The following is a 25,512-nucleotide window of genomic DNA, read 5'->3' on the forward strand; positions in this document are numbered from 1 at the left end:
TCTCCACCTCCTTGCCAACACTTATTTTTGTCTGTCTCTTTTGTTTTATCCATCTTAAGGGAGTGAAGTGGTATCTCATTGTGGCTTATGATGTTGAGCATCTTCTCATGTGCTCATTGACCATTGATATATCTGTTTTGGAGAAATGCCTGGTAGATCCTTTTTTCTGTTTTCCATTTTTAAATTGGGTTATCTGTGGTTTTTTTTTTTTTTTTTGGCTGCGCTGCACACCTTTGAGATCTTAGTTCCCCGACCAGGGATCGAACCCGTGCCCCCTGCAGTGAAAGCATGGAGTCTTAACCACTGGACCTCCAGGGAATTCCCGGGTTGTCTGTCTTTTTATTTTTGAGTTGTAAGAATTCTTTAAATATTCTAGATAAATCCCTTAACAGATTTAATGCTTTGCAAATATTTTCTGCTATTCTGTGGGTTGGCTTTTCATTTTTCTCAGTGGTGTCTTTAGAAGGACAAATTTTTTGATTTTGATGACGTTCAATTCATCTGTTTTTTTTCCTTTGTCAGCTGTGCTTTTGGTGTCACATCTAAGAAGGCTTTGCCTAACCCAGGTCATGAAGATTTACTCCTGTATTTTCTTGTAAGAGTTTTATAGATTTAGCTCTCACTTTGGGCCGAGATGTTTAAACAGAGGATTGAAGTGACTTCTCCTCAGTGCGTAAGGGAGACTGTGGACAGTGACAGAGAGGTGGCAGCAGCGGGAAAGGCCTCCTGGGGTATCTGGGACCAGGGCAGAACAGCCAGAGGGAAGAAAGCAGATGTGGGAAAAGGGTGGAGAGAAGTTCGGAGCAGCTCTGGGGAATGGGAGGGCGCCCTCTCTTGGTCATTCATTCGTTCATTAGTCCATCGGTTTTTCTGCTCTTAGGCGCTGCTTGCTGACACCTGTCGGGGCAGGTGAGGATGTAGGCGGCTGTCCTCCCCACCCGCCCTGCTCCCCAGTCGCATGCGCCTTCCCATCCCAGCCTCCCAGCTCTGAGTAACTGTGGTGGATCTGGAGCCATTGTGAGCGCTCCTGCGGCATAAAGGTGGCAGCTGGGCAGAGAGGAGGGCAGGGTGGGGCCTGAAGATCCCACACCTTGACGTCAGCAGGGTGGGGGAGGGGAGCAGGACTAAAGCCGATGGAGAGGCCACTGGGAGGGGGGAGGGATTGAGCAGAGGGGGCCGAGGAGGGGACCCAGGGTGGGCTGGAAGGAGCAACCCAGGAGCAAGACCCAGGAGGCAGGGCCAGGAGTGTGGGCTGCACGGAGGCCTGGGAAGGGGGCTTCCAAGTAACAGCGATGATCCATGGCCCAGGAAGTAAGGCAAGGCGTGGTCCCCTGGCTGTGACCACAAGGGGCTCTTGGTTGCAAGAGCAGTTTCTATCGAGTGACCCAGAGAAGCTGCATTGCAGTGGACTGAGGGTTAAATTGGGAGATGAGACCATGGGGCCAACAGATACAGACTTCTCTTAAGAACTTTGGATCAAACAGAAGTTAGATGGAAGCAGGAGACAGACAGGGGTTGGGGGGGGTTGTGTTAGGATTGCGGGGGCGGGGGGCTTGAAACAGGCATGTCTCCAGACTCCAGGGGTCTAAAATCACTGGGAGGGAATGAGACCAAAAGGCACAGGTGGAAGGTTTGGTTTTTTGGAGTGTAGTAAAAGAAATGACTTTCTAATGGTAGAGCAGGCTTCTTCAGGATGTGGCAACATCCCATTGCTGGAGATAGTTGAGCAGAAAGAGATGGCTGCCTGTCAGGGGTGTTACTCTGCAGATTTCTGTGCAGGGAGACAAACGGGCCTAGTTAAGGGATGGCAAGTACTTGGGAAGCATGCCAGCATTGTCCTCTCCTGTGTCCTTGACAGGCATCACTAATTAATCATGGCACACCCAGCACGGTGCTCCAGGCAGCCTCTAACGATCCATCCAAGATAGTATACGCAGCACAGCCGTTCTGCTCTCCCTGGACCAGGATTCTGACGCTCCCTTCCCTTCTGTAAAATGGGTCCACGTCTTCCCACTGCAGGGAAAGCTTACGAGATCACCTACGTGCGGCTGAAGTTCCACACCAGCCGCCCTGAGAGCTTCGCCATCTACAAGCGCACCCGGGCCGGCGGTCCCTGGGAGCCCTACCAGTACTACAGCGCCTCCTGCCAGACGACCTACGGCAAGCCCGAGGGCCAGTACCTGCGCCCCGGCGAGGACGAGCGCATGGCCTTCTGCACCTCCGAGTTCAGCGACATCTCCCCGTTGAGCGGCGGCAACGTGGCCTTCTCCACCCTGGAGGGCCGGCCCAGTGCCTACAACTTTGAGGAGAGCCCCGTGTTGCAGGTCAGAGAGGAGTGGGGCTGGGCGGGGGCCGGGTTGGGGCAGGGGCTGTGCTGGACACTCAGGTCCAGGGGACCACAGAGAAGTCTAAAAGGGCAGGACGACACAGGGGACTGTGAGACCTCCCGTGGTTTTCAGATTTGAAACAGCAGAAGCTTTTGTTGTATCTGAATCTTTTGTGGATGACTGATAATGAAATAGATGAAAGAGGGTGCCCTGTGACAGCCACCAACTCAGCTGACCCCTTCCTTAGGCAGGTGTGGAAACTGAGGCCCGGAGTGGGGAAAGGACTTCCCAAGGGCACACGTGGGTTGGTGGAAGGGCCCAGCGCAGACCCTGAGGGTCCTGACTCCTAGCTGGAGGTTCTGCTAGAACTCCCTGCTGGGAGCCCCGCTTCCCCGCTCTGTGATGGATGGCGTTGCCTGCCCTGTGTGTCTCCAAGGGCTGTGACGGGGATAAAAGGGAAAACACGAAAAGAACGTGAGTTTGGAGTCATAGAGTCCTGGGATCTGTGCCGTCAGGCAGAGCTACCCAGCAGAACTTCCTGCAGCGACAGAAATGATCCCTAGCAACACCCTCCGGTATGGTACACGAGCCACGTGTCTGTCTGTAGAACACATGGAATGTGACTAGCACGACTGAGGAATTGGATTTTCATTGTTATTTCATTTTAATGAAGTTTAAACAGCCACATGGGGCCAGCAGCTGCCACGTTGGACAGCCAACTATAAAGTGACCCGCACAGTGCGTGTCCTAGAAGAGATGCTCATTCACGCTTTGAAGATAAGGGTTCGTGGTAGCTCACCCGTCTCATCCTCGTGGCAGAGAGCATGGCAGGCTTGTGGCTGTGTGCATCGATACAGGGCCCCCATCCTGCCCACCCGGGTCTACTCAGCTTTGTGGCCCTACCAGTATAAGCACCCACGCATGTCCACATTTCTGTGCGTCAGTGACGGTTCATCTGTGGATGTGGTGGTCTGTTTGATGTTTCGGGGCATTGGACGGCCCTGTAGTCCACTTCCCTGCGTTCCGACAGACCTCTGCCGAGAAAAACTGCTATCTTCTTCCCTCGACATATTCAGAGCATTTCCTTTGCCTGTCTGGGATAATGAGGGGGCCGGGATTAGAATCCCGTTTGTTTCTGGAGGGAACACGGAGACCCAGAAAGAGGTTGTGCCCCACCCAGGCTGTCCAGCACAAGAAAACACGGTGTCAGCTGGCTTGAGGTCCCCAAGACCACCCTCAGCTTCAGTGATTCACTGGAAGGACTCACAGAATTCAGAAAAGCCGCTGTACTCACGGTGACGATTTATTACAGTGAAAGGATACAGACTGAAACCAACAAAGGGAACAGATACATGGGACAGGTCCAGGAGAGATCAGGCATGGGGCTTCTGGGTGTCCTCTCCTAGTGGAGTCGTGGCGGCAGTGCTGATTTCTCCCAGCAACTGCATGTGACAAGTGCATTGCCAACCAGGGAAGCTCACCTGTGCCTTGGAGTCCAGGGTTTTTATTGGGGGCCAGCCACATGCACATGGCGGACAGCCTATGGCTGACCTTGATCTCCAGCCCCTCCAGAGAGCAGGTGGATTCTGTGTGGCCCAAGGCCTCCCCATAAATCACATTGTCAGCATTGACCATCTGGGGTGGCCCAGGGCCCCAGGTGAACAAAGTTACTCTTATCAAGGAGGACATTCTGAGGGCTTGCAGGTGAACCCCCAGGAGTGGGGGGCAAAGGTCAGAACTCTCTCAGGCAAGGTTAATCCTTTCTGGCACAAAGTCTTATCTCCAGACGCCCAGGCCCTGCTTATCCCATTAAAAACGTTCACTTGTGGGCTTCCCTGGTGGCGCAGTGGTTGAGAGTCCGCCGGCCGATGCAGGGGACACGGGTTCGTGCCCCCGTCCGGGAAGATCCCACGTGCCGCGGAGCGGCTGGGCCCGGGAGCCATGGCCGCTGAGCCTGCGCATCTGGAGCCTGTGCTCCGCAACGGGAGAGGCCACAACAGTGAGAGGCCCGGGTACCACAAAAAAAAAAAAAAAAAAAAGTTCACCTGTGCTCATCACATGATTCTGTTGAAAATGACAGTTTCTTCTCCATGGGGCTCCAAGCTCTGTAGATTAGAAAACATCGGCCAAGGGCATCTGAAGACAAGCACAAGGGCGGGGCACCTGCTCTGCCTGCATCTGTGCTATCTGGACCGAGGGGCCCCCTGACTTGTTGCCGCTTATGTCCTGGATGCTGTCCCTAACGGGAAAACAGCCTTTTCAGAAATGAGATCCTTGCAGCCCCCAGGCAGAAGGACAGAAAAGGACAAAAAAAGCCAAGCCCCCCCTCCCCTTCTCTCCCCTCTGGGCACCCCCAGGGTGGGGCTTCCTCTAAGGACGTGGAGCGTTGGGGGTGTGGGGTAACGAACGATGTGTCCATGCGGCTGCTGTGTCTTGGGTCCCTCTGTCCTCCATGGGGGCCAAGGACCTTGGGGAGAAGGCTGACCCTCTCTGGGCTGCTTGGAGACGAAGCTCCTGCCTGCCGCTTTTGCAGTTAACGCTGCATCCTGGCTCCCACGTCTGTCCAGAGTCAACCCGAGAGCCCACTTGTAGGTTTAGCTGGGCCACTGCAAGTTGCAGGAGCTCCTTGCCTCTGCGTGCTGGGGCTCCGGTTTGCCCCCAAAGTTACCTCTAAGGCATCGGGGAGTCACCCGTACAATTTGGGCTAAGGGAACAAATTCCCCTTCTCTCTCCCAGCTCCCTTGCTGGTGTCTCAGGGAGATTTTGATGCTGTTCCTATCACCATTGTCTTCAAGACTGATGGAGCAGGTCAGAGGCTGCAAAGCAGATGCAGGAACCCAAAGAGGGGTCACTGCAGGCCGAGACCTTGGGCAGGTCATTGCCCTCTGGGCTCCATTAGTATGATGAGGGCATTGGAGTAGATGCAGGAAGGCAGGCTACCTAGTAGCGAAAGCTGGGACCCTGGGGTCAGATAGACCCGAATCCCAGCTCTGCGTGCACCAGCCGTGCAACTAGGAAGCAGAGTACTTACCCTCACTGATCCTGAGTCTTCTCATCTGTAAAGCATGGGTAAGAATAACACCTCCCTGTGGGGTTATGGTGAGGACCTGAGCCATAACCACACAATACGTGTCAGCTACTGCACCTTCCAGCTTGGACACCAGCTGGTTTGGGTTCTCTAGGGGCACTTTTTCTGCAGAAAGAAAAGACTCTTAGACCATCAGTTGTGCTCTGCTGGGCTCCCACCCCGGGCCTTAGCCCCTTTGCTCCTCAGCTTCTTGAGGGACCGACCAGCAGCATCAGTACCACCTGGGCACGTGTGGAAATACAGAGTCTCAGGCCCCACCTCTGATCAGAAGCTGCATTTTAACCTGATCCCTGAATGCACACTGACGTTTGGGAAGTGATTCGGGGAGTGACTCCCCGGAGGTTTACAAACTCAGCTGAGCGCTGAGGTCCCCTCTGAAGCTTTCTGGTCCTGGACCCCTCCCTGGCTGAAGCATCCTCGGGCAGAGGCCCTGGGCCCCAGGCCGCGGGCTCGAGAGGTGCTGAGCCCAAGGGGATTGGAGAGGCCCACGGGCCTGAGTCGCGCTGGGGTGAAAAGTCAGACTTTGCCAGTTCATTTTCTGTCCTGATGAGCCTGGTTGCTGAACCAGCAGCTGCTGGGCTGAGTTAAAATGCTGGAGCTAACATTCAGCTGGAGCTACCTCTGATGATAACAGCAGGCAGACGAAAATGTCAGCGTTCACGTGGGCTCTCCCCCACCCCCCACCAGCTCTTCCAGGGCGAAGCCTCTCATTCCGCCACGAGCAGGTGTTTATCGAGTGCCCGCTGTGCACCCGGCAGAGCCCGCGCTGGGGATGCAGTGAGAACCAGGGGCCCTGAGTGCTTGTTCTCTTGGGGCTGTGTTCTGGTGGAACAGATGTCACCTGGGGCAGGTGCCCTGTCTGTGGGAGCCTGATACTTGAAACGTGAGAAGCCTGTAAACCCAGGGCCCACCCCACACCAGGGCGCTGGGTCGCATCTTCCCTCAGCTGCCCTCTAGAGCGGGGGTGCGGTCCCGCTGAGGAGTCAGGTAACCTGCGTGACACGGTTTTAGATGGGCTGCTCCGGCACCTCAACCACGTGCCGGATTCCGTGCCCCGCCGCTGACACTGGCTGTCCTCCTCCAGCACCCTCCTGGAGCCGACATTATTCCTTGTCCTATTTCACAGATGGGGAAATGGAGGCTCTGAGACATTGAGCAAATTCCCCAAAGTTGCACAGTTAGGAAGGGGCCGGGCATCCAGGTTGGTGTGACCCAGAAGCACAGGCTCCTTAGTTCTGCAGTGTCCTCGGAATTTGTCTGTGTCTGGCGTGTCCCTGTGTCCCAGAAGATGCCCCGGGGAGCCGGCAGACGCTCAGGAACCCGCTGATGGAGCCCTTTCCCGTGCATCTTGTCCCCCAGGACTGGGTCACCAGCACCGAGTTCCTCATCTCCCTAGACCGGCTCAACACGTTTGGGGATGACATCTTCAAGGACCCCAAGGTGCTGCAGTCCTACTACTACGCTGTGTCCGACTTCTCTGTGGGCGGCAGGTAGGCGGGAAGCAGGGCGGCGGCCGGGACGCTGGACGGGGTGGCTGCCACGTGGGCTCACCCGGTGGCTACCGTGGAGGGTAAAGAAACCACTTCTGGTGCCGCAGGGGGAAAAGAGCAGGAGCCTGGTTCCCGGGCCCGGCGTTCGAGGCCTCCGTGACCCGCCTGCCTCCCGCCTCCCAGACCCGTTCCTGCTGCTTTTCCCACGTCAGCTGTGTTTCCGCTGCTGTCGGCGGGACACACCAGCCCTCTGCACCTGTGGTTTCCTCTGCCTGGTGGTCCGTCCCCCTTTCTTTTCTTCCTTCCTTTTTTTTTGCATCTGACGGTACATTCATTCACGCCACATGTGCCCGTGTGGGGCAATGTTCCACACTCTCGTCTAACACGTAGAACGTGCTTAAATTTCCAGTCGGACCACTGTTCTGTGGGACAAATGAAGCTGGTTAACAGTGACCATAAGCAGGCGCGGGACCCCAGGCTTTCAAAGCTTTGCTTCTTTCGTCAGCACTCATGAGCTTCTAACTGATGGAGCCCATCAACCCCATTCTTCCCCAAACCTTCCGGTAAACTTGGGTAGAGTAGGGCTTCCTGGGGACCCAAGCATGTTTTTCTTTTTTGTTTTGTTTTTTTTTTTTGCGGTACGCGGACCTCTCACTGTTGTGGCCTCTCCCGCTGCGGAGCACAGGCTCCGGACGCGCAGGCTCAGCGGCCATAGCTCACGGGCCCAGCCGCTCTGCGGCACGTGGGATCTTCCCGGACCGGGGCACGAACCCGTGTCCCCTGCATTGGCAGGCGGACTCTCAACCACTGCGCCACCAGGGAAGCCCCCAAGCATGTTTAATAAGGCTTTCAGGCATCTCCAAACAGTACGAACGGTTCAGGCCGCTCCAAAGCCCCACGGCCGGTGACCCAGACAGGTCACCGAGGAGGGAGGCACCGCACTTCTGACCCTTCTCATGTGAGGAGAGTCGGGCTGTTCCGTCGGGACCCCTGGCCCTGGCCTACATACTCCTGCAGCTTCGATCGGTGCACATTGTAGTTTAAGCATCTCGCCTCTCCAAGAAGCAGGGGCCATCCTGTACACACATGGCCACTTGGTACTGGGCCCTCCAGGTACAAATTACGTCTTCAATGTAAACACTCCCTCATCAGGCTCCTTCCTGGAAAGGAGAGAGGAGACAGATGTGTTCCCGCCCCAGGCAGACAGGAACCAGATCAGTCCCCAGTAATCATGTCGCACGCCCCAGATTAACAAGGATAGGAAGCCAGGGCAGGGTGTGCTGGCTGTCAGGGAGACCACCCTGCAGATGGAGACCCTGCGGGAGGTCAGGGGGACCACCCTGCAGATGGGGACCTGGCGAGGCTGGAGATGTGAGGGGCAAGCATCCCAGGTGGAAGAGCCAGCATGTACGAGACCCAGGCTTGACGAACGAGGCAACGGCTCTGCAGCTGGAACAGGGGGCATAGAGACGGCCGGAAGATTGTCGGGGTCGTGGACCAAGTTTATGCAGTCAGTGGGAAGCTGCTGAGGATTTGGCCAGGGTAGTGACAGGGATAGATTTCTAAGGCACCCCAACCCTTGCCATCGCAGGGGCGCAGACAAGAGGAGAGAGAAGAAGCTGGTTGGGCAGAGCTGGTGGTAGGATGGGAGAAGTGTGGATCTGAAAGCTATTTAGGGTGGGAAGCCAGCTCCATGTGGGAGTGGTGGCCCATGGGGGTAGGGGGCGAGGGGCTTCCAAAATTCAAGGACGTTTAGGTGGCGTTCGGAGAGGTGAAGATGTCTGGGAAGGGAGCACGGGCACAACTGCCTACACGCAGGGTGTCTGCACTCTGGAGGCTGGCGCTCGGGAGTGAAGGGGAAATGGGGGGTGTCTGTGGGGGCCCCTCTGCTTCTCCTCCTCCCCTGCCACTCCCACACTTGATTCAGGTCAAACCGCCCGGGAGCAGGGCCTCTCCACGGATGGTGGATGGCGGTGAGCTACAGCGTCTGCCATCAGGGGGCTTCAGGACAGAGAACATCCAGGCCCCAGCTGCCAAAGCTGGACCACCCTCAGGCCAGCAGCTGGCTGGGGGGCAGTGGCCCGGCAGCCTGTGTCCCACAGTGGCCTGTAGGACTTTCACTCTTTCCCTTGGGATCAGAGGGCTTTGTGGAGGAGGGAGTGTTGGCAATATCCCCTTGGGGCCGTGGGTGTTCCCTTGTCCCAAGACTGCCTGGTGCCCGCCTCACCCCTGCTGGAAGTTCTGGGCATTACCTGCCTACCCTGAGCTCCCAGGGAGGCCAGGCGAGGAAATAGTGCTCTGTGACCTTCCCAAGCCCTGTGTCCCCAGTCCATGGGTACTGGCAGTGGCCAGAGGTTCTTCAACATCCATTTGGGACAGAGCGTGGAGCAGAGCTTATGGGGAGACACCAGATGGCCGTAGAGGAGTGTCTAGGAGCTCAGGGTCTGCGTGGAGTAGGAGAGAACGGGGTTCAGATTCTAGCTCTGCCACGTAGCATTGGCCACCTCATGGTCTGAGCCTCAGTTTCCTCATCTGTGCAATGTGCATAGTTATGGCCCCTCCTGCTGCAGTGGTGAAACTCCAGAGACATGACATGAGCTGGTTGCTCTGTTGGGGGCTGCTACAGAGGAAGGCTGGGAGCTGGAGCCACGGCCATCGTCTGTGTGCCTCAGCCTGGCCGCCCGGGATGGGGGCGATGACCCCACCGGGTCAGGCTCAGCCGAGCACACTGTGTGGTCCCCTGAGCACCTTTGTTCCTGCCTGATTCCACCTGTCTGACTCTGTGGGAGCGGGGGTGGGACAGGCCCAGGGCTGCCCTCAAAGGCACAGGCTCACTGGGGTCTTGAGATGAGCTGGGGGCTGTCCTGTGTAAGGCGCAATCTCCTTCTCATCCCTTTAGACACGAAGGAGGGGGCGTGAGGCGCCTTCCTGGCTGCCTCCACCTCCCACCCACTGCCCTGAGAGCTGGCCCACCCTCTAGCCAGGAGACTGAGATGACTTCTTCCTGGGTCCCCCTCGGCCCCTGGGTGTGGTGCCTTCAGTGGCAGCATCGAGAGCTTGACCATTACTAACTGGTGGCCTCGGGCAGCCTCTCTGCCTCGGTTCCTCCGTCTGTTAAATGGGGATCATAGTGGGCTTGTGAAGACGCGATGGGCTTACGCGTGTACAGAGCTCAGAACAGCCCGGCGCGGTGGGTTCCGTTACTGTTGTCCTGGGCACATAGCAGGCGTTCAATAAAGCTCCATAGCTGAGCGGTAGAACGAGGAGCTCACCCCAAGGCGGGGCTACCTGGTGATGAACCCCTTCTCCGCCGGCACCTCCCCAGCTGCCAGACACCCCCCACCCCCGTGTTCTTTTCCCAGGTGCAAGTGCAACGGGCACGCCAGCGAGTGTGGCCCCAACGAGGAGGGCCGGCTGGTCTGCCGATGCCAGCACAACACCGTGGGCACGGACTGCGAGCGCTGCCTGCCCTTCTTCCAGGACCGCCCGTGGGCCCGGGGCACAGCCGAGGCGGCCAGCGAGTGTCTGCGTAAGTGTCCTGGGACTTCGGTGGCCGGAGGCCGGGGGTGCAGGCCGGGAGACAAACTCCCCATCCCTGGCAGCGGGGCTGCTCCTGGGGGGCCTGGCCGCAGCTTTTGGGGCTCTAAATCCTGTGCAGGTATGAGGACGAGCTGAGGGGGGGCCGGAGGGGGCACGTGATCCTCCGTCCTCGCCCCCCCAGGCAGCCCCTCAGACCCAGTCTCCCCAGGTAGAGGCATGCGTGGCAGGAGGGCTGAGAAGGACCCCCAACTTGTTCCTTTGTGTCAACTGCTCCAACCACAGCTGTCGATCAAAGCCAGGCCACCCCAGGTCCTGGGGTGCTGACCTGCCCACCCAGCCTCTCCTGCAGGCCCCCAGGCAGCCCTTCGCTGCCCCGGCCCCCACGCGACGTGGCTGGCACTGCCTATCCTCACAGACACGCTGGAGAGGATGTTGCCATCATACTTTTTCCAGGGATGGGGGGCCGCGCATGGGGTGGGGGGCTCCTCCCAGCCTGGCGTGCCCCTCCAGCTTCCCTCTGTCCACAAGCCCTGCCCTCCGACAGTCATCTGGCTTGCTCCGGGCTCCCATGAGTGGCTGGTTGTCGCTGGGCACCAGACTCCACCTGGCTCTGCTGCTGGCAGGAGGCATGTCTTCATGTGTAGGCGCTCCTGATGGCTCAGCCTCTGGACCCACTGTGCTCCTGGGCTGCTGGCATGTAGAGCTGGGGTGGGGAGAGGACGGCTTGTTCCATGGAACAGGATGCTGTCTGCAGGAGCTTCCCGGGGCCACTGTGGCCCTAATGAGTTCCTGCTGCCCGTGCTGGCCTGCCTCCACCAGGAAGTCCTCTCGGGGTCAAGGAAGCTGGCTGGCTCACCCGTTCTGAGGCTGGGGCTCTCTCCATGGTGGGGACACAAAAGGCCAGATTGCTTCTCCCGTCAGGTCCTCACCCCTGAGGTCACATCTCTGTCCTCCCAGCCTGGAACCTGCGTTTCGTGCCTGACCCCTCACGCTCCCCAGTCCAGGCAGCCCCTGAGCCGCACTCACATCCCCCCAACCCATCTGACTGTGTCCTTCTACGCGGTCAACACTGTGGTCCGGCCGGTCACCCCTCGTCTGAGCGTCTGAAGCCGCCACCTCCCTGCTCTCCCAGCCCCCGCACCCGCCTGCCGCCCAGCTGAAGGCACTTACAGGTGCAGGTGCGATTATATTCATCCACCGAGCCCCTTGCTCCCAGGTGAAGCCCACTGACCACGGCTGGCTGCCCAGCCTCCCTGGATCAAGCCCTGGCTGACCCCTTGACCTCACAACTGCCCCTGCGCCCCTCCCTGTCCCAGCACAGTGCACAACGTCCCCACCCTCTGCCCTGCCCATCACGTGACGTGCCACCCTCCCACGCCACACTGGGTGAACCTTGCTTCTCTGCCTGTGCCACAACTATCCTCTCCCCTCCTGCCTGGGACTCTCCCTTCCCTCTCCTCCCCTCCTTTGCCTGGACACTTCCTGCTCACCCTTCAGGTCCCACTTAGCTGTGACTTCCTCCAGGAAGGCAGCTGTAGGGCCCTCCTTTCACCTCCCGGAGCCTCCCTGCCTCTCCCATCACAGCCCTTCACCTGCAGGATATCCACCTGCTTGCTGCATCTGACCTCCATCAAACAGTGGGACCATGTGTGCGGGCACTGGTCCACACCATGCTGGGCTCACCAAGGGAGCCAAGACGGAGCCGATCTTTGGTATATACTTTTTTTTTTTTTTTTAACATGAATGTACTTTGTTTTTTTATTTATTTAGTTTTGGCGGCATTGGGTCTTCGTTGCTGCGCGAGGGCTTCTCATTGCGGTGGCTTCTCTTGTTGTGGAGCACAGGCTCTAGGTGTGCAGGCTTCAGTAGTTGTGGCACGTGGGCTCAGCAGTTGTGGCTCGTGAGCTCTAGAGCGCAGGCTCAGTAGTTGTGGCGCACGGGCTTAGTTGCTCCGCCGCATATGGGATCTTCCCGGACCAGGGCTCGAACCCATGTCCCCTGCATTGGCAGGCGGATTCTTAACCACTGTGCCACCAGGGAAGTCCCTTTGGTACATACTTTTTAAAAACGTAGGAAAAGTAAGCTGGGACGAAGTGAGAGAGTGGTATGAACTAATATATACTACCTAATGTAAAATAGATAGCTAGTGGGAAGCAGCCACATAGCACAGGGAGATCAGCTCGGTGCTTTGTGACCACCTAGAGGGGTAGGATAGGGAGGGAGGGAGGGAGGGAGGGAGGGAGACGCAAGAGGGAAGAGATATGGGAACATATGTATATGTATAACTGATTCATTCTGTTATAAAGCAGAAACTAACACACCATTGTAAAGCAATTATACTCCAGTAAAGATGTTTTTTAAAAAACGTATTTATGAGTGAATGAAAGGTGACTTGTATTTTCCATGCTTCTGAGTGACCTCATGGTCACTGGGGATCAGATTCACATACTCTTATGGCTCAGAGGATCCACAGGAGATCTTGGAGGGAGCCACGCTGCCACTCGAGAAGGTAGCCAGTCTGTGATCCATGACCAGGTGACTGTACGTCCTGGCTTGCCTGGGAGGGTCCTGTGTGTGGGTATATTTATTAATGGTGCCCCCTTTGTTCTCGAGAGTGTCCTGTTTTGGAAGATCAATTGACTGGTCTCCAGATCCTTGATCAAGCCAGGCCTGAACTCCATCCTTGCCCTTCCTCCAGCTGCCTGCTCACTCACCACAAGGAAGCTGATTGGCCCATACTCCCCTCCTACCATGTGCTGCGGCCTCTCTCACACACCCTCCCCCACCTCCTGCCCACAGCTTGCAACTGCAGCGGCCGCTCTGAGGAGTGCATGTTTGACCGGGAGCTCTTCCGCAGCTCGGGCCATGGTGGGCGTTGCCTCCACTGCCGTGACCACACAGCCGGGCCACGCTGTGAGCGCTGCCGGGAGAACTTCTATCGCTGGAAGCCACAGATGCCATGCCAGCCCTGTGACTGCCACCCAGCAGGTGAGTGGGCCGCACTGCCCCGGCCCCCACCCTCGCCCACCGCCACGGGCTCCTGCTGCCCTGTGTCCTTCCTCCCCAGGCTCCCTGCACCTCCAGTGCAATGACTCTGGCACCTGCACGTGCAAGCCCACGGTGACGGGCTGGAAGTGTGACCGCTGCCTGCCCGGGTTCCACTCGCTCAGTGAGGGCGGCTGCAGGTGAGGGCGGTGGGGACAGTGGGTGTAGATGACCCAGCAAGGGCGCACAGTGGTGGATTTGGACTGAATGATGGGAAGCAGGAGGGGGAGTCCCAAGCCCCTCGGAAGGCAGAGTTGGCAGCAGGCGGTTACCCGGGGGCGGAAGAGGAGGAAGGGATGAAGGCTGACCCCCTGGGGTTCTGCTTCAGGCACCTGGGCGAAGGGAGGCCATTCATGGTAAGGGGAGCACAGGGTGGGGAGAGGCTGAGTCTGCAGTGCTCGTGGGGCATCCAGGGGGACAGAGATTGGCAGGGGCTACTGGGGTCTGGACCTCAGAAGAGGGTCTAACGCTTTACTATCACTTGATTGAGAAAATACACAATGACCCAAAAAAATAAAGCCCTTATAAATTCAGAAGTACTATTAAATGATCTTGGCTTTGGTTCATTGCACCAGTCTCCTTGTATATTTGAAAGGCAGTGGAAATGCCGTTGGGGAGGTTTGGGGAGTCTCAGATCTCTCTCAAAATAGTCATTCAGGCATAAAACTGGCCATTAGGTGGGGACCTGGATGCTTCCCCAGGGTCTCTATGGCCTCTGGGCCTCTGTACATGCCACTTCTCCTACCCTGGAGCATTCTCTTCTCCCTCAACACCCTGCCTCTCCCCAGCCTGTGTCTGAACAAAGTCCTACTCATCCTTTAATTTTCAGTCAAGGTACAACTCCCCACCTTGTTCCCACTCCAGATACCTCATTGGTGCTGCCACAGCCTCTTCTTGTACATCCTCTCCCATAGCTTGTATCAAAGTACAGCATCTACCTGTTTGCCTGTCCATCCTCACTGGACTCTAGGCTCTGTGAGGACAGGGACCGTGTCTTACCAGATGGGGGATGGATGGATGGATGGGTAGATGGATGGGTGGGTGGATGGAAAATGCATGGATGGGTAAGTGAATAGGTGTGTGGGTGGGATGGATAGAAGGATGGAAGGATGAATAAATGGATCAGTGGTTGGAAGGATGCACAGATGGATGAATGCGTGGATGGATAAGCAGGTGGGTAGGCAGAGGGATCACTGTTCAGGTGAGTGGGTGGGTCACTTCCTTCACTCAGTGGGAACAGTAGAGCCAGTGGGCAGGCTTTTGGGTCAGCCTGCCTCCTGTTCCTCTCGGGCGTGGGGAAGGATAGAGAGATTCCTTCCAAGGAGGGTGGGCTATTCCCACACTGGAGTTGCTCGTTGGACGCTTTCCTCTTGTCCTCTCTCTTTGGCAGACCCTGTACCTGCAATCCCGCTGGCAGCCTGGGCACCTGTGATCCCCGCAGTGGCCGCTGTCCCTGCAAAGAGAATGTGGAAGGCAACCTGTGTGACAGGTGGGTGAACCGATCCAGTAATAAGCCTGCTGGACGTGACCTCAGTGGTGGTGGGAGGAGCAGGGGCCATCACCCTCCCAGACTTGGGCAACCCCACCACCTGGCACCCTTCCTGGAGCACCATGGATCTGACACCCAGGAAGTTATCTAAAGACTTTGCAATACCATTTATACTTTGACCCACCACCGCTGAGAGTTCATAAGCTGTGAAAATACATCTTTTTTCCCCTATCTCAGAATCCTGAAAAGAAAGAGCTAGAAAGAATAGGAGAGACCATCTAATCCAGGGAGAGCAGATACATGGTACTCCTACCACAACCCTCCCATCTCACACTCAGGGCAGACATCACTAGTAGAGCGCTACCACAACCCTCCCATCTCACAACCAGGGCAGACATCACCAATGGACCACAGCAGTTTACCATGAGCTCTACTGTAACCTCAGAATCCTTCTCTACGCCCTGCTCCAAGAAGCTCCCACCAGTTGAGCTGAGATTCAAGCTTGTTTGCCATCCTTGCCATCCTATCATGGTACAAGCGGAGCTTCTAAGGCTCGACGAGGCAGAAGGACTTTTCCCTGCCCTTCCTCCTTGATGTGTTTAGGGGGCCTCCTAGCCCCAGCAACGGGCTGGCAGACAAACGTGGGTTTACGAACTTGGGCACATTCTGTCCCCTCTTCCTGGCTTCATCTCCAACCTCTGAAGCCTTTGCAGCCAGCGTGGGGTGTGCCAGGGCCTCTTTGATCCTCTGGCCATGGGAACCTGACACAGCAGTATATTGTGGACTCTACCCTTGCCGGACTATGTTGGGCCTCTACTGGTTCAGGAAGAAACCCGGCCTTGACTCTCACCTTGTCCACGCGGGGCCTGTGGGTCCTGGGGTGGGAGGTGGACTCCCTGCCGGGTCTTTCTCCCCCAAGACCCCTCAAGCTGAAGAGACAGAGTGGAGTTGGGGGACTAGATCCCACTAGCTCTACTCCACTGCCTCGTACCTTGAAGAGGTCTGCCTCTGAGCCTCACTTTACCTGTTTGTGAGATGGGGGGGCTGGTGAGATGTGTTCGTTGGAGCTGGCCCAGCTTTGGGGTAATTGGCATCTTCTTATGAATTGGATTCCTCCACCTGGGTCGGCCCGAATGGAGCCCTCATGGTGCAAACCAGGAATATGTGTTTGTAAAAGGCCTCTGCAGGGCTCCTGGGAGAAATGGCTGATTCTGGGGCTGGGGTGGGGAAAACACAGGATGAGCCCGAAGCATCTTGTAGAAAGCAGGGAAGTGCTTAAAAACAAAACCAGACAAAGACAAACCCAGAAAACCCCAAACCAGGATGGGGGCCCGTGTCAAACGGACATGAGCGCCAACCTGAAAGAGTTCCCAGAGCTGGAACAAAATAAGTAACAACAATATCAGATTATAACCCAAAGTATAAAATAAACATCCATGAGTCCACACTGATATAAATAGATGAGTGAATAAATAAATACAGGGGGATGAAGGGACAACTCTTCCTGGCAGAAGAATTCCACGTTAGAAATGGAGAAGGGATGAGGGAAATATTAAAGTACTGTTACAATATCAGAGTAACGATCGCTGTAGGCCAGAGACGCTGATGAATGCTGAAATTCGTGGGCAGAACTTGAGGGAGAAACAGGATATTTGCATGGCCCCCAAATATCTCCCTCAAAACATTTACTAATTACTGTGGTGCTTTCACCATAGGTCCACGATGCTTTGATTACTGCCCCCCTCCCAGAGGTGGAGCTTAATTCCCTTCCCCTTGACCCTGGGCTAGATTTAGTGACTATTTTTGACGGCTAGAATATGGCAGTTTTGCAGTGGAGAAACCTGGCAGGGACTTCCCTGGTGGTCCAGTGGTTAAGACTCCGCACTCCCAATGCAGGGGGCCCAGGTTCGATCCCTGGTCAGGGAAGCAGATCCCACATGCCACAAGTAAGAGTTCGCATGCCGCAACTGAAGATCCCGCACATGGCAACGAAGATCCTGTGTGCTGCAACTAAGACCTGGCACAGCCAAATAAATATTAAAAAAAAGAAAGAAAGAAAAGAAACCCGGCAGGCAGCGCCTTAACTAAATGGTGAAGGTTAACTTTACCAGTGACGTCATACATGACCAGTGATGTCATACATTACCAGTGACATCACACAGGTATCATTTACCCTGATACGATGTGAGAAGACGGGCACTTCGCCTCTATTTCTTCCCCAAACCCACAGCCCCAGTCTAATCTTGAAAAACACCAGACAAACCCAAATGGTGGACATTCTACGAAATATCTGACCAGTACTGTCAAAAGTGTCCAGGAAAGACCGAGAAGCTGTTACAGATGAGATGAAGGACACCGCTAAATGCGATGTCATGTCCTGGATGGGATCCTGGAGCAGAAAACAGACGTTTGTGGAAAAGGGGGAGAAATCCTAATAAAATCTGGGGTTTAGGAAGTAACGTTAATCAGTGTTAACTTCTTGGCTTTAATAAACGTACCCTGGTAATGGCAGATGTTAACATTAGGAAAAGCTGGGTGAAGAGGCCATGGGAGCTCGTGTCTACAATCTTTGCAACTCTTCTGTAAATCTGAGATTAAAACAACTTTCCCCGGTGATTCTGGGCTCCGGTTAGTCTAGCTGGGATCCCCCGAATGTAGCCAATTCATCTGGCCCCCGTGGGCATGTCCACCTCCATTGCAGATGTCGCCCGGGCACATTTAGCCTGCAGTCCCACAGCCCAGCCGGCTGCAGCAGCTGCTTCTGCTACGGCCACTCCAGGGCGTGTGCGGCCGCTGCCCACTTCCGGGAGCATCACATCCTCTCCGACTTCCGCCGAGGTAAGAAGTGCCCCCACTGCAGCCACCTCCGAGGGGTCTGCTCCCAGTGCAGCTGGGACGGGCGGTCCTGGGTCCTGCTCTGGGGAGATCCTGCGATGGTGGTGTGGGTGGGTGTGGCAAGGAGGGGGCAGCCTCGGGCCCCAGCCCGGGCGTCTCCCGCAGGCCCACACACCGGCCATGCGCCTCGGGGTCCTTCAGTACCCCCAGCACCTACCTGCATCCCTCGGCTCCCTCCTGGCCGCTGCCGTCTTCCTCAGCCTCCAGCAGGGGTGGGGGGTGGGCACCTGGCAGCCTTTGGAGCATGTGGGGGAATTTCCAGTTGCTCCTTGGCCCCCTAGTGCTGGGGATCCGGGCTCAATCCCCTGGCCTCCATTTATTGAGCACCTGCTATATGCTAGGCACCATGCTGACCTCGTTATGTCCATGGAACCTCCTGGATTCCCTGGCAGGTAGATATTCTCATCCCCATTTTACAGATGAGGCATCTGAGGCCTAGAAAAGGAAGGTCACGTAACTTAGTTGTTGGCATCTTGGGTTCATCAGCTCCCGAGTTTTGCTCTTCACTGCTGTGCAGTTCTTCTTTCTAGGTCCAGGGGTGCTGTGGGGACCTGGGTCCCCAGCTCCAGGTGGCTCTTTGGAGCAGGAAAGCAGTGGAGCTCTGACCTCTGCATTAAATCATGGCCTGCGTGGGTCCCTGCCATGCCCACTGAGTCTCCCCACCCCAGCATCTCCCCCAGGGAGCTAGAACCTCAGGGCTGCCTCTGGGGCGCCCCAGATGCAGGGGGAGCAGTGCGCCCTCTGCTGGACACCACGCAGAAAGCAGGACGGAGCGGGGCTTGGAATGGGGACTGCCTTGTGATCACTTGGGCTGTAGTCCAGGATGTCAGCGTCAGAAGGGACTCATTCTATAGATCCTAGAATAACATCCCGATCCTCCTCACTTGGAGCCAAGCCCTGGGTTTGGCTCTTCGGTCTCAGCATCTCACGTGATCTCACTAACACCCTCGGCCAGCAGTTCTCAAACGTTTTGATCTCTGGATCCCTTCATGCTCTTGAAAATTAGAGAGAACCTCACAGTCCTTTTGTTTATGTGGGTTGTTTATACGGATATTTTCTGTATTAGAAATTAAAACAGTAGTTTTTAAATATCTGTGTATTAATTCATTTACGGATGACCGTAGTAAACTTATAACAAAATATAACTTCTGCCTGTGAAAAATAACCCTCTTTTTAAAAGACAAAACACCTTGAGAAGAGCGCTACCCATTTTACATTTTTGCACATCTCTCTAAGGTCTGGCTTAATAGAAGCCAGCTGATCCTTACCACGGCTTCTGCCATTCAGTCTGTTGTGATATCACACATCCTGTAGCTTCTGGAAAATTCTCACTGTAAGAAAGAGAATGAAAAACGCAAATAACATTTTAATGTTACTTAGAAGATAGTTTGACGCCATGGACCCCCTGAAAGAGCCTTTGGGATCTCCCAGGATATTCAAACCAACTTGAGAACTGCTACCGGGACCACAGTACCTCATTGCCTCCATTTTGCAGATGAGGCACTAACCGGCTTCAGAGAGGTTAAGTAACTTGCCCAGGGTCACACAGCCAGCAAAGGGGCAGAGCCTAGTCTAGCACGGAGGAGCCCCGGACTTCCCCTTTCTGACCTCCTTCTGTTTCTTCATCCCTCCCTCCTCACCCCTTGGGTGCCCCAGGTGTTGGGCCTCCACCGTATTCTCCAGCTGCCCCCCTGGAGAGCACCCTCTGGACGTCACTTGCTCTGTGCCCGACTGTGCCTGGTGTACTGCCATCACCAGAGGGAGGGTGGACTGAACTGGGACTGGGTTCCCACCCTGACCTGGCCACTTCCTAACCAGGTGGCCTCCCTGGGTGCAGTGGGGCTCGTGGCACACACACCTGGAAGGACGGGGTGGTGAGGTCACGGGCGAGGAAATCCTCTGAAGACCTGAAGACAAGGTCTAGTCCAGTCTTGTTAGAGACTGCCCACAGTGGGGTCTCCGGGCTGTCCTCATGTCCTCATCATGTCCTCAAAGCCCAGTGAAGGGGACTTCCCTGGTGGTCCAGTGCTTAAGACTCCATGCTCCCAATGCAGGGGGCCCAGGTTCGATCCCTAGTCAGGGAACTAGATCCTGCATGCTGCAACTCGGAACCTACACGCTGCAACTAAAGATCCGGTGCGCCACAGTTAAGACCCGGCGCAGCCAGATAAATAAATATATATTTTAAAAAAGAAAAAAGCCCACTGAAGGGGCAGGGCAGGCCCGGAGGTCTGACTGTGTCCCAACAGAGCCGGGTCTCTGAGCCTCCCAGCTCCTCCTGGAGCCACCTCCCACCCCAAGACCCCCATCCTGATCTGGAATGGGGTTCCGAACTGCCTGGCTCTGGGCACGGAGCGTTTGCTCGCACCAGCCAGTTCTCATCCCCCCCTGGCCTGTCTCTAGAACAGTCTCTCCCCTCCCTGGGTCCTGGTGTTTCAGGCTGCACTCAGGCCTCTGGGGGTCGTCCTTGGGACCCGGGAAAGGGTTTGAAGTGGGAGGGGGCAGAGGCCACCCTCCAGGGCCTCACCTCACAGGGGCCCTGTGTGTGTGTTTGCTGTCCAGGAGCCGAGGGCTGGCGGACCAGAAGCATGGGGGGCCCAGAGCATCCTGCACAGTGGAGCCCGAGAGGGCTTCTCCTGGACCCAGAGGGCAAGGAGGAGCTCACAGCACCAGGTACCTGCCTCCACAGGCAGGGGCAGGGCTGCCCGCGTCCATTTCCTGTGGCTGCTATCCCAGATCACCACCAACTTAGTGGCTAAAAGCAACGCAGATGTATTCTCTTAGTGTTCTAGAGGTCGGGAGTTGAAAACGGGTCTTTCTGGGCTGAAGTCGAGGTGTCGGCTGGGCTGGGCTCCTTCTGGGGGAGGCTCGGGGGAGAATCCGTTGCCTGGCCTTTTCTAGCTTCTCGAGGTAGCCTGCATCCCTCTGCTCGTGGCCCCTTCCTCCTCCTTCAAAGCCGGTCAGATCTTTCTCACGTTGCATCTTCCTGACACCACCTCTTTTGCCTTCCTCTCCCATCTCTGAAGGCCCCTTGTGATTACGTTGGGCCCAGCTGGATAATCTAAACTAATCTCTGCTTGAAGGTCCGGCTGATTAACAACCTTAATTGCCCCCGCCACGCAGCATAACATATTCACAGATTTCGGGGATCAGGACCTGGACACTTTGGGGGGCCATTTTCCTGCCGACCACATGCCCCGCAGCCTCTGCTTCCTCATCACAGCCTTGCCACCCAGGGCTCCCTCAGACCACCGTCGCACCCCAGACAGTCCCTGCGCGTTTCCCATCAGCGTCTCACCCCGCCAGGCCACCACACCCCCATGCCCGGGACCATGGTATTCCTGTAGAAGCAAGAAGTTCTAGATTATTCTGAACCACTCCCCACCAACTAGGGCAGCTTTGGTCTCCTGGAAACCGTATCAGACCAGGAGCCTGGAGCCCATTCTTAGCTCCACTGTGGCCAGATTTGGGGTCCACTGGCTCCCTTCACCCAGTCCTGCCCTTTCCCTCTCTCTGCAAGAGGGGCTAGAGAGGGGCACTCAGACGTCTGAGGAACTGTGTGGATGCAGCACCCATGTGCCCTGCAGTCAGGAAACAAAGGACATGGGGTCCTCGGGTCCTCTCCTGGGGCAGGTGTTCCAAGTTCAGAAGCCCAAGAGCAGAAAACACGCTCTGTTCCCTCGCTGCTTTGTCAACGGATTTAAGAAGGAGTTATTCGCTCACGTGTTTGCTGGGTTCTCTGCTGGGTGCGCTGGGCACACTGCGGTGGGCAGGGCAGGTGGTGGGCGAACTCAACCGTTTTGATTTCACTTCTTTTCACGCACACATCCAACAAACACTCTCGTGAGTACGGAAGGCCTGAAGGGAGGAAGGATGGGGTGTCTTTCGGTCCCTTTCCTTCTGTGTCGTGATTTTCCGCCTAAGCACTTGGCTAATACAGAGAAATGACCAAGTAAGACGGGCCATGACAGGGCCCCTCGGTCCTTTATGCGTCTGCCTTCTTCCCACTGGGAGCAAGTTCTGATTCCCATGGGAAGTGTGGCCCTTGGGGGCTGTCAGTGCCCCTACTTAGTCACACGTGTAGCACGCTTGCCTGGTACTCGCTTTGAGCCTCACTAAATGCAGTGGATGCGGGTCCCTAGGGATTCTGAGCTCACGGTGTTGGGCGTCATGGGTGCTGTGTGCACGGGCAGGCAGGTGCCACCGCCTTGCGTACTGTGAGTTTCTCCTCTGCTCCTGTACAGGCTCCCTTGTCCCATGGCACTTCACTTACAAAACCCAAGTTCCATGATAAAAGTCTTAAGAGTGTCAAGATAGGGACAGCAGAGCGTTAAGCCAGGCGTGGGGCCCCAGGTAACTGCCGGGGTCACATGCCCAGGAAGCCAGCCCTGTCTGCGGAGGTATGAGTGGGCCACACTCAGCGTCTTCTGTGCAGGGACCCTTTGATTTTGTAGTTTTATCTTTCGAAGGTTTAATTGGCAATAAAATCAGTGTAGACATTTAAAATCCAGCTAATTAATTGAAGACCGTCAAAGCTGCCCTCTCTTGTCTTCAGAGAAGTTCCTGGGAGACCAGCGGTTCAGCTATGGGCAGCCCCTCACACTGACATTCCGGGGCCCCCCCAGGGCCTCCCCCATCCCTGTGAGGCTGAGGCTGGAAGGGGCGGGTCTGACCTTGACTCTGCGGCATTCCAGCTCGCCCAGCCCCCTGGACGCCAGGCAGCTGGGGGAGGTACAGCTCAAGTTCCTGTAAGTGTCCCGCTCTGTCCTGAGAGATGGGGTCGAGCAGTCGGGGTGGTCCCTGAGGTCCCTGGGGTCTGGGGGCTCCCGCCCTCCCCACTCCTGCTGGAGGATTCCTGGCACCACCTGCCCCGGGCCTCACGTTCTGCTTTGACCCCCTCCCCCTGCCAGGTTGCAAGAGACCTCCGAGGACGTGGACCCTCCGTTGCCGCCCTTCCACGTCCAGCGGCTGCTCACCAATCTGACGGCTCTGCGCATCCAGGCCAGTGGCCACAGTGCCAGCCCTGCCGGTGAGTAATGGTAGGGACACCCCCAGCCCCAAACCAGCTCGGCCCCTGGGCTCTTTCGTGCATAGCCTCGCTGAGTTCTCACAGCAGGCGATCATCGTCCCCGCTTTACCACGAAGGAGTCTGAGGCTCAGAGAGGTTGGGACACTTGCCCAAGTTCATGTAACCAGTAAGGGCAGCAGGAGGGGATGCTGAGCACAGAGGCAGGGGCTGGACAGGTGAGGGGCCTGAGGATGGACAGCTCTAAGGGACAGGTGCTTGGCCACAAGGCAGCCAAGAGCCTGGCGTGGTCGTACCATGGCAGAGTCCCCCACTGCCAGGAGGCCCACCCTAGAGGGCCGGCCCTAGGTTGGTGCTGGCCGCAGGGGCCAGGCCAGGGTTCCCAGGGTATCGCTTCCCCCTGCTGGTGGTCGGAGGTGTTGCACCTAGAGAAAGCCTGGTTTCTAAACCCTCTGAACCAGCCAGCGAAGTCATCACAACTTCATCTGGGACTTCTCAGCACCTCCCATCCTGGTCACTGGGTGATTTTGCCCTGATGGTCCTCTGACTGTTCCTGGTTCCCTCCTTTTTCCTCAATGTACTTTCTCTTCTCCCCACCCCGTGCCTGTACGTGCCTAGACCAGGGATCCTCCATGCCCCTTTTTAGAACAGATCTTTCATATGTAGCACCCCTTTTACTATCTGGAAATGAAATTCACAGATATTATAACCTAGACATAATTTTTTAAAAACAGTATAATATTCTAACTGTAGTACACAGAATAAATAAAAGGAAAGTAAGTGATATTTTTAAATAACCGTATGAATTCCAGTCATTGCTTCTAGGAGGGTGATTTGAGAACCCCTGGCTTAGATGGCCAGCTTTTCCTGGGGCGCCTTTGAGTCCAAGACTTGGGGGTTGTAACCCAGCCCCCTCCAGCCCCAGACCTTCCTCCTCTTTGGGGCTGTGGTTTAATTGCCTTCACCCCCATCATCCTTGCCAGTACTCCCTGCTCCCCAGACCCCCCCCCTTGCAGGAATTTCATTTTTACTCTTTCCAGCAGCTTCCAGAACTTCCTTCTGTCACTCACTCAGCCGTCAGTTAACAGATGTTTACAAAGCACCTACTTAGGCCAGGCCCGTGCTGGGGGTGAACTGGACACGCACGTGGACATATTGACACTCATCTCACCCCACCCCCCAAACCTCCTGTGCCCACTGATAACGTTCCGGGCTGTATCACCCCAGACCTTTCTGTGTGCGTGTACTTACATTTGTATTTTTTTAATACAGAAATGTGATCCCACGGTATAGTGATCTGCCACTCGCTTTTTTCAGCTAACTGCATCCTGGAGGTTGCTGCTTGCCTTACGCGTAGAAAAGGCTGGCTCTGCATGTCCACCGCATATCACTCCGTGGTAGAGACGCCCCATAAAGTTTTACCCACCCCCCCACTCATACGTATTGAAGTGGTTTCCAGCTTTTCACCATTGCCAACAGCGCTGCAGGGAACAGCTTCGTATAAAGGTCTTTTATCCTCGTGCAAGTGTGTCTTTAGGACACATTCCTCAAACTGGAAATGTTAGGTCAAAGAGTGTACATTTTACACTTTGACACATGCTATCAAATTTTGCTTCAGCAAGGCTGTACCAATCTATATTCTGATGACAGGTGTCCACTCTCCTTCCCTATTTACCTGCTCTGGTTTTCCTCCAGTGTTTGCAGAGAGTTTTTATATTTTGTCCCAAGTTGCTAGTTGTTTTCTGTGGGAAGGTTGGTCTGAGAGGAGCTACTCCCCTGTTACTAGGAGCAGGACCTCCTGGTTTGTATTCCCACAGTCCTGTGCCTGAGTTCCCCACACCCACATCCTCCACTGTCACTGACTGTAACATGCTCACCAATCTGAGGGTCGTGAATGATAGCAGTCTTTATTTATTTATTTTTTTTGTGGTACGCGGGCCTCTCACCGCTGTGGCCTCTCCCGTTGCGGAGCACAGGCTCAGTGGTCATGGCTCACGGGCCTAACGGCTCCGCGGCATGTGGGATCTTCCCAGACTGGGGCACGAACCCGTGTCCTCTGCATCGGCAGGCGGACTCTCAACCACTGTGCCACCAGGGACGCCCAATAGCAGTCTTTAAATGTACACATCTTTAATAACCAGTGAGAGCGAATGTCTTTCTGTAAAATTCCCAGCCATATCTATTTCTCCTTCTGAAAATACCTATATTTTCCTTTGCCCTTGGTCTGTTTTTTAAAAATTATAAGTGATCCATGGACTGCCTCTGTATACGTGGGCCAATAACCCTTTGCCCTTTACATATGTGAATAGGAAGATTTGGGGGAGAAACATGTGCATGGAACTCTCTCCTTCTCTCTCTCCTCGATCTGCAGGCCCAGTGTTCCTGACTGAGGTCCGGCTCACGTCGGCCCGGCGGGGACTCTCCCCGCCAGCCTCCTGGGTGGAGACTTGCTCGTGTCCCAGGGGCTACACGGGCCAGTTCTGTGAGTCCTGTGCTCTGGGATACAAGAGGGAGACACCACTGGGGGGTCCCTATGCCAGCTGTGTTCCCTGCACCTGTAACCAGCATGGCACCTGTGACCCCAACACAGGTGAGTCTCCCTGCATCCCCCC

General features: G+C 55.9%; 1 protein-coding gene and 1 non-coding gene across 2 annotated transcripts in view; both read left to right on the forward strand.

Moving 5' to 3' along the window:
* Positions 1–25,512, forward strand: part of LAMC3 (laminin subunit gamma 3) — a 60,757-nt gene that overhangs the window by 10,821 nt on the left and 24,424 nt on the right. Inside the window, exons 2-12 of the mRNA XM_024762757.1 lie at positions 2,020–2,324; positions 6,775–6,905; positions 10,268–10,434; positions 13,245–13,433; positions 13,513–13,630; positions 14,881–14,979; positions 17,681–17,817; positions 20,437–20,547; positions 22,430–22,622; positions 22,785–22,903; positions 25,272–25,490. Of these exons, the coding sequence (XP_024618525.1) occupies positions 2,020–2,324; positions 6,775–6,905; positions 10,268–10,434; positions 13,245–13,433; positions 13,513–13,630; positions 14,881–14,979; positions 17,681–17,817; positions 20,437–20,547; positions 22,430–22,622; positions 22,785–22,903; positions 25,272–25,490 (1,788 nt within the window). The remainder of the gene's footprint in view (positions 1–2,019; positions 2,325–6,774; positions 6,906–10,267; positions 10,435–13,244; positions 13,434–13,512; positions 13,631–14,880; positions 14,980–17,680; positions 17,818–20,436; positions 20,548–22,429; positions 22,623–22,784; positions 22,904–25,271; positions 25,491–25,512) is intronic.
* TRNAG-CCC (transfer RNA glycine (anticodon CCC)) lies at positions 16,833–16,905 on the forward strand. The gene has a single exon. It is a non-coding gene; the product is annotated as a tRNA-Gly (tRNA).

This window comes from Neophocaena asiaeorientalis, unplaced genomic scaffold, assembly GCF_003031525.2.
Source record: "Neophocaena asiaeorientalis asiaeorientalis breed wild unplaced genomic scaffold, Neophocaena_asiaeorientalis_V1.1 scaffold78, whole genome shotgun sequence".
Taxonomy (NCBI): Eukaryota; Metazoa; Chordata; class Mammalia; order Artiodactyla; family Phocoenidae; genus Neophocaena; species Neophocaena asiaeorientalis.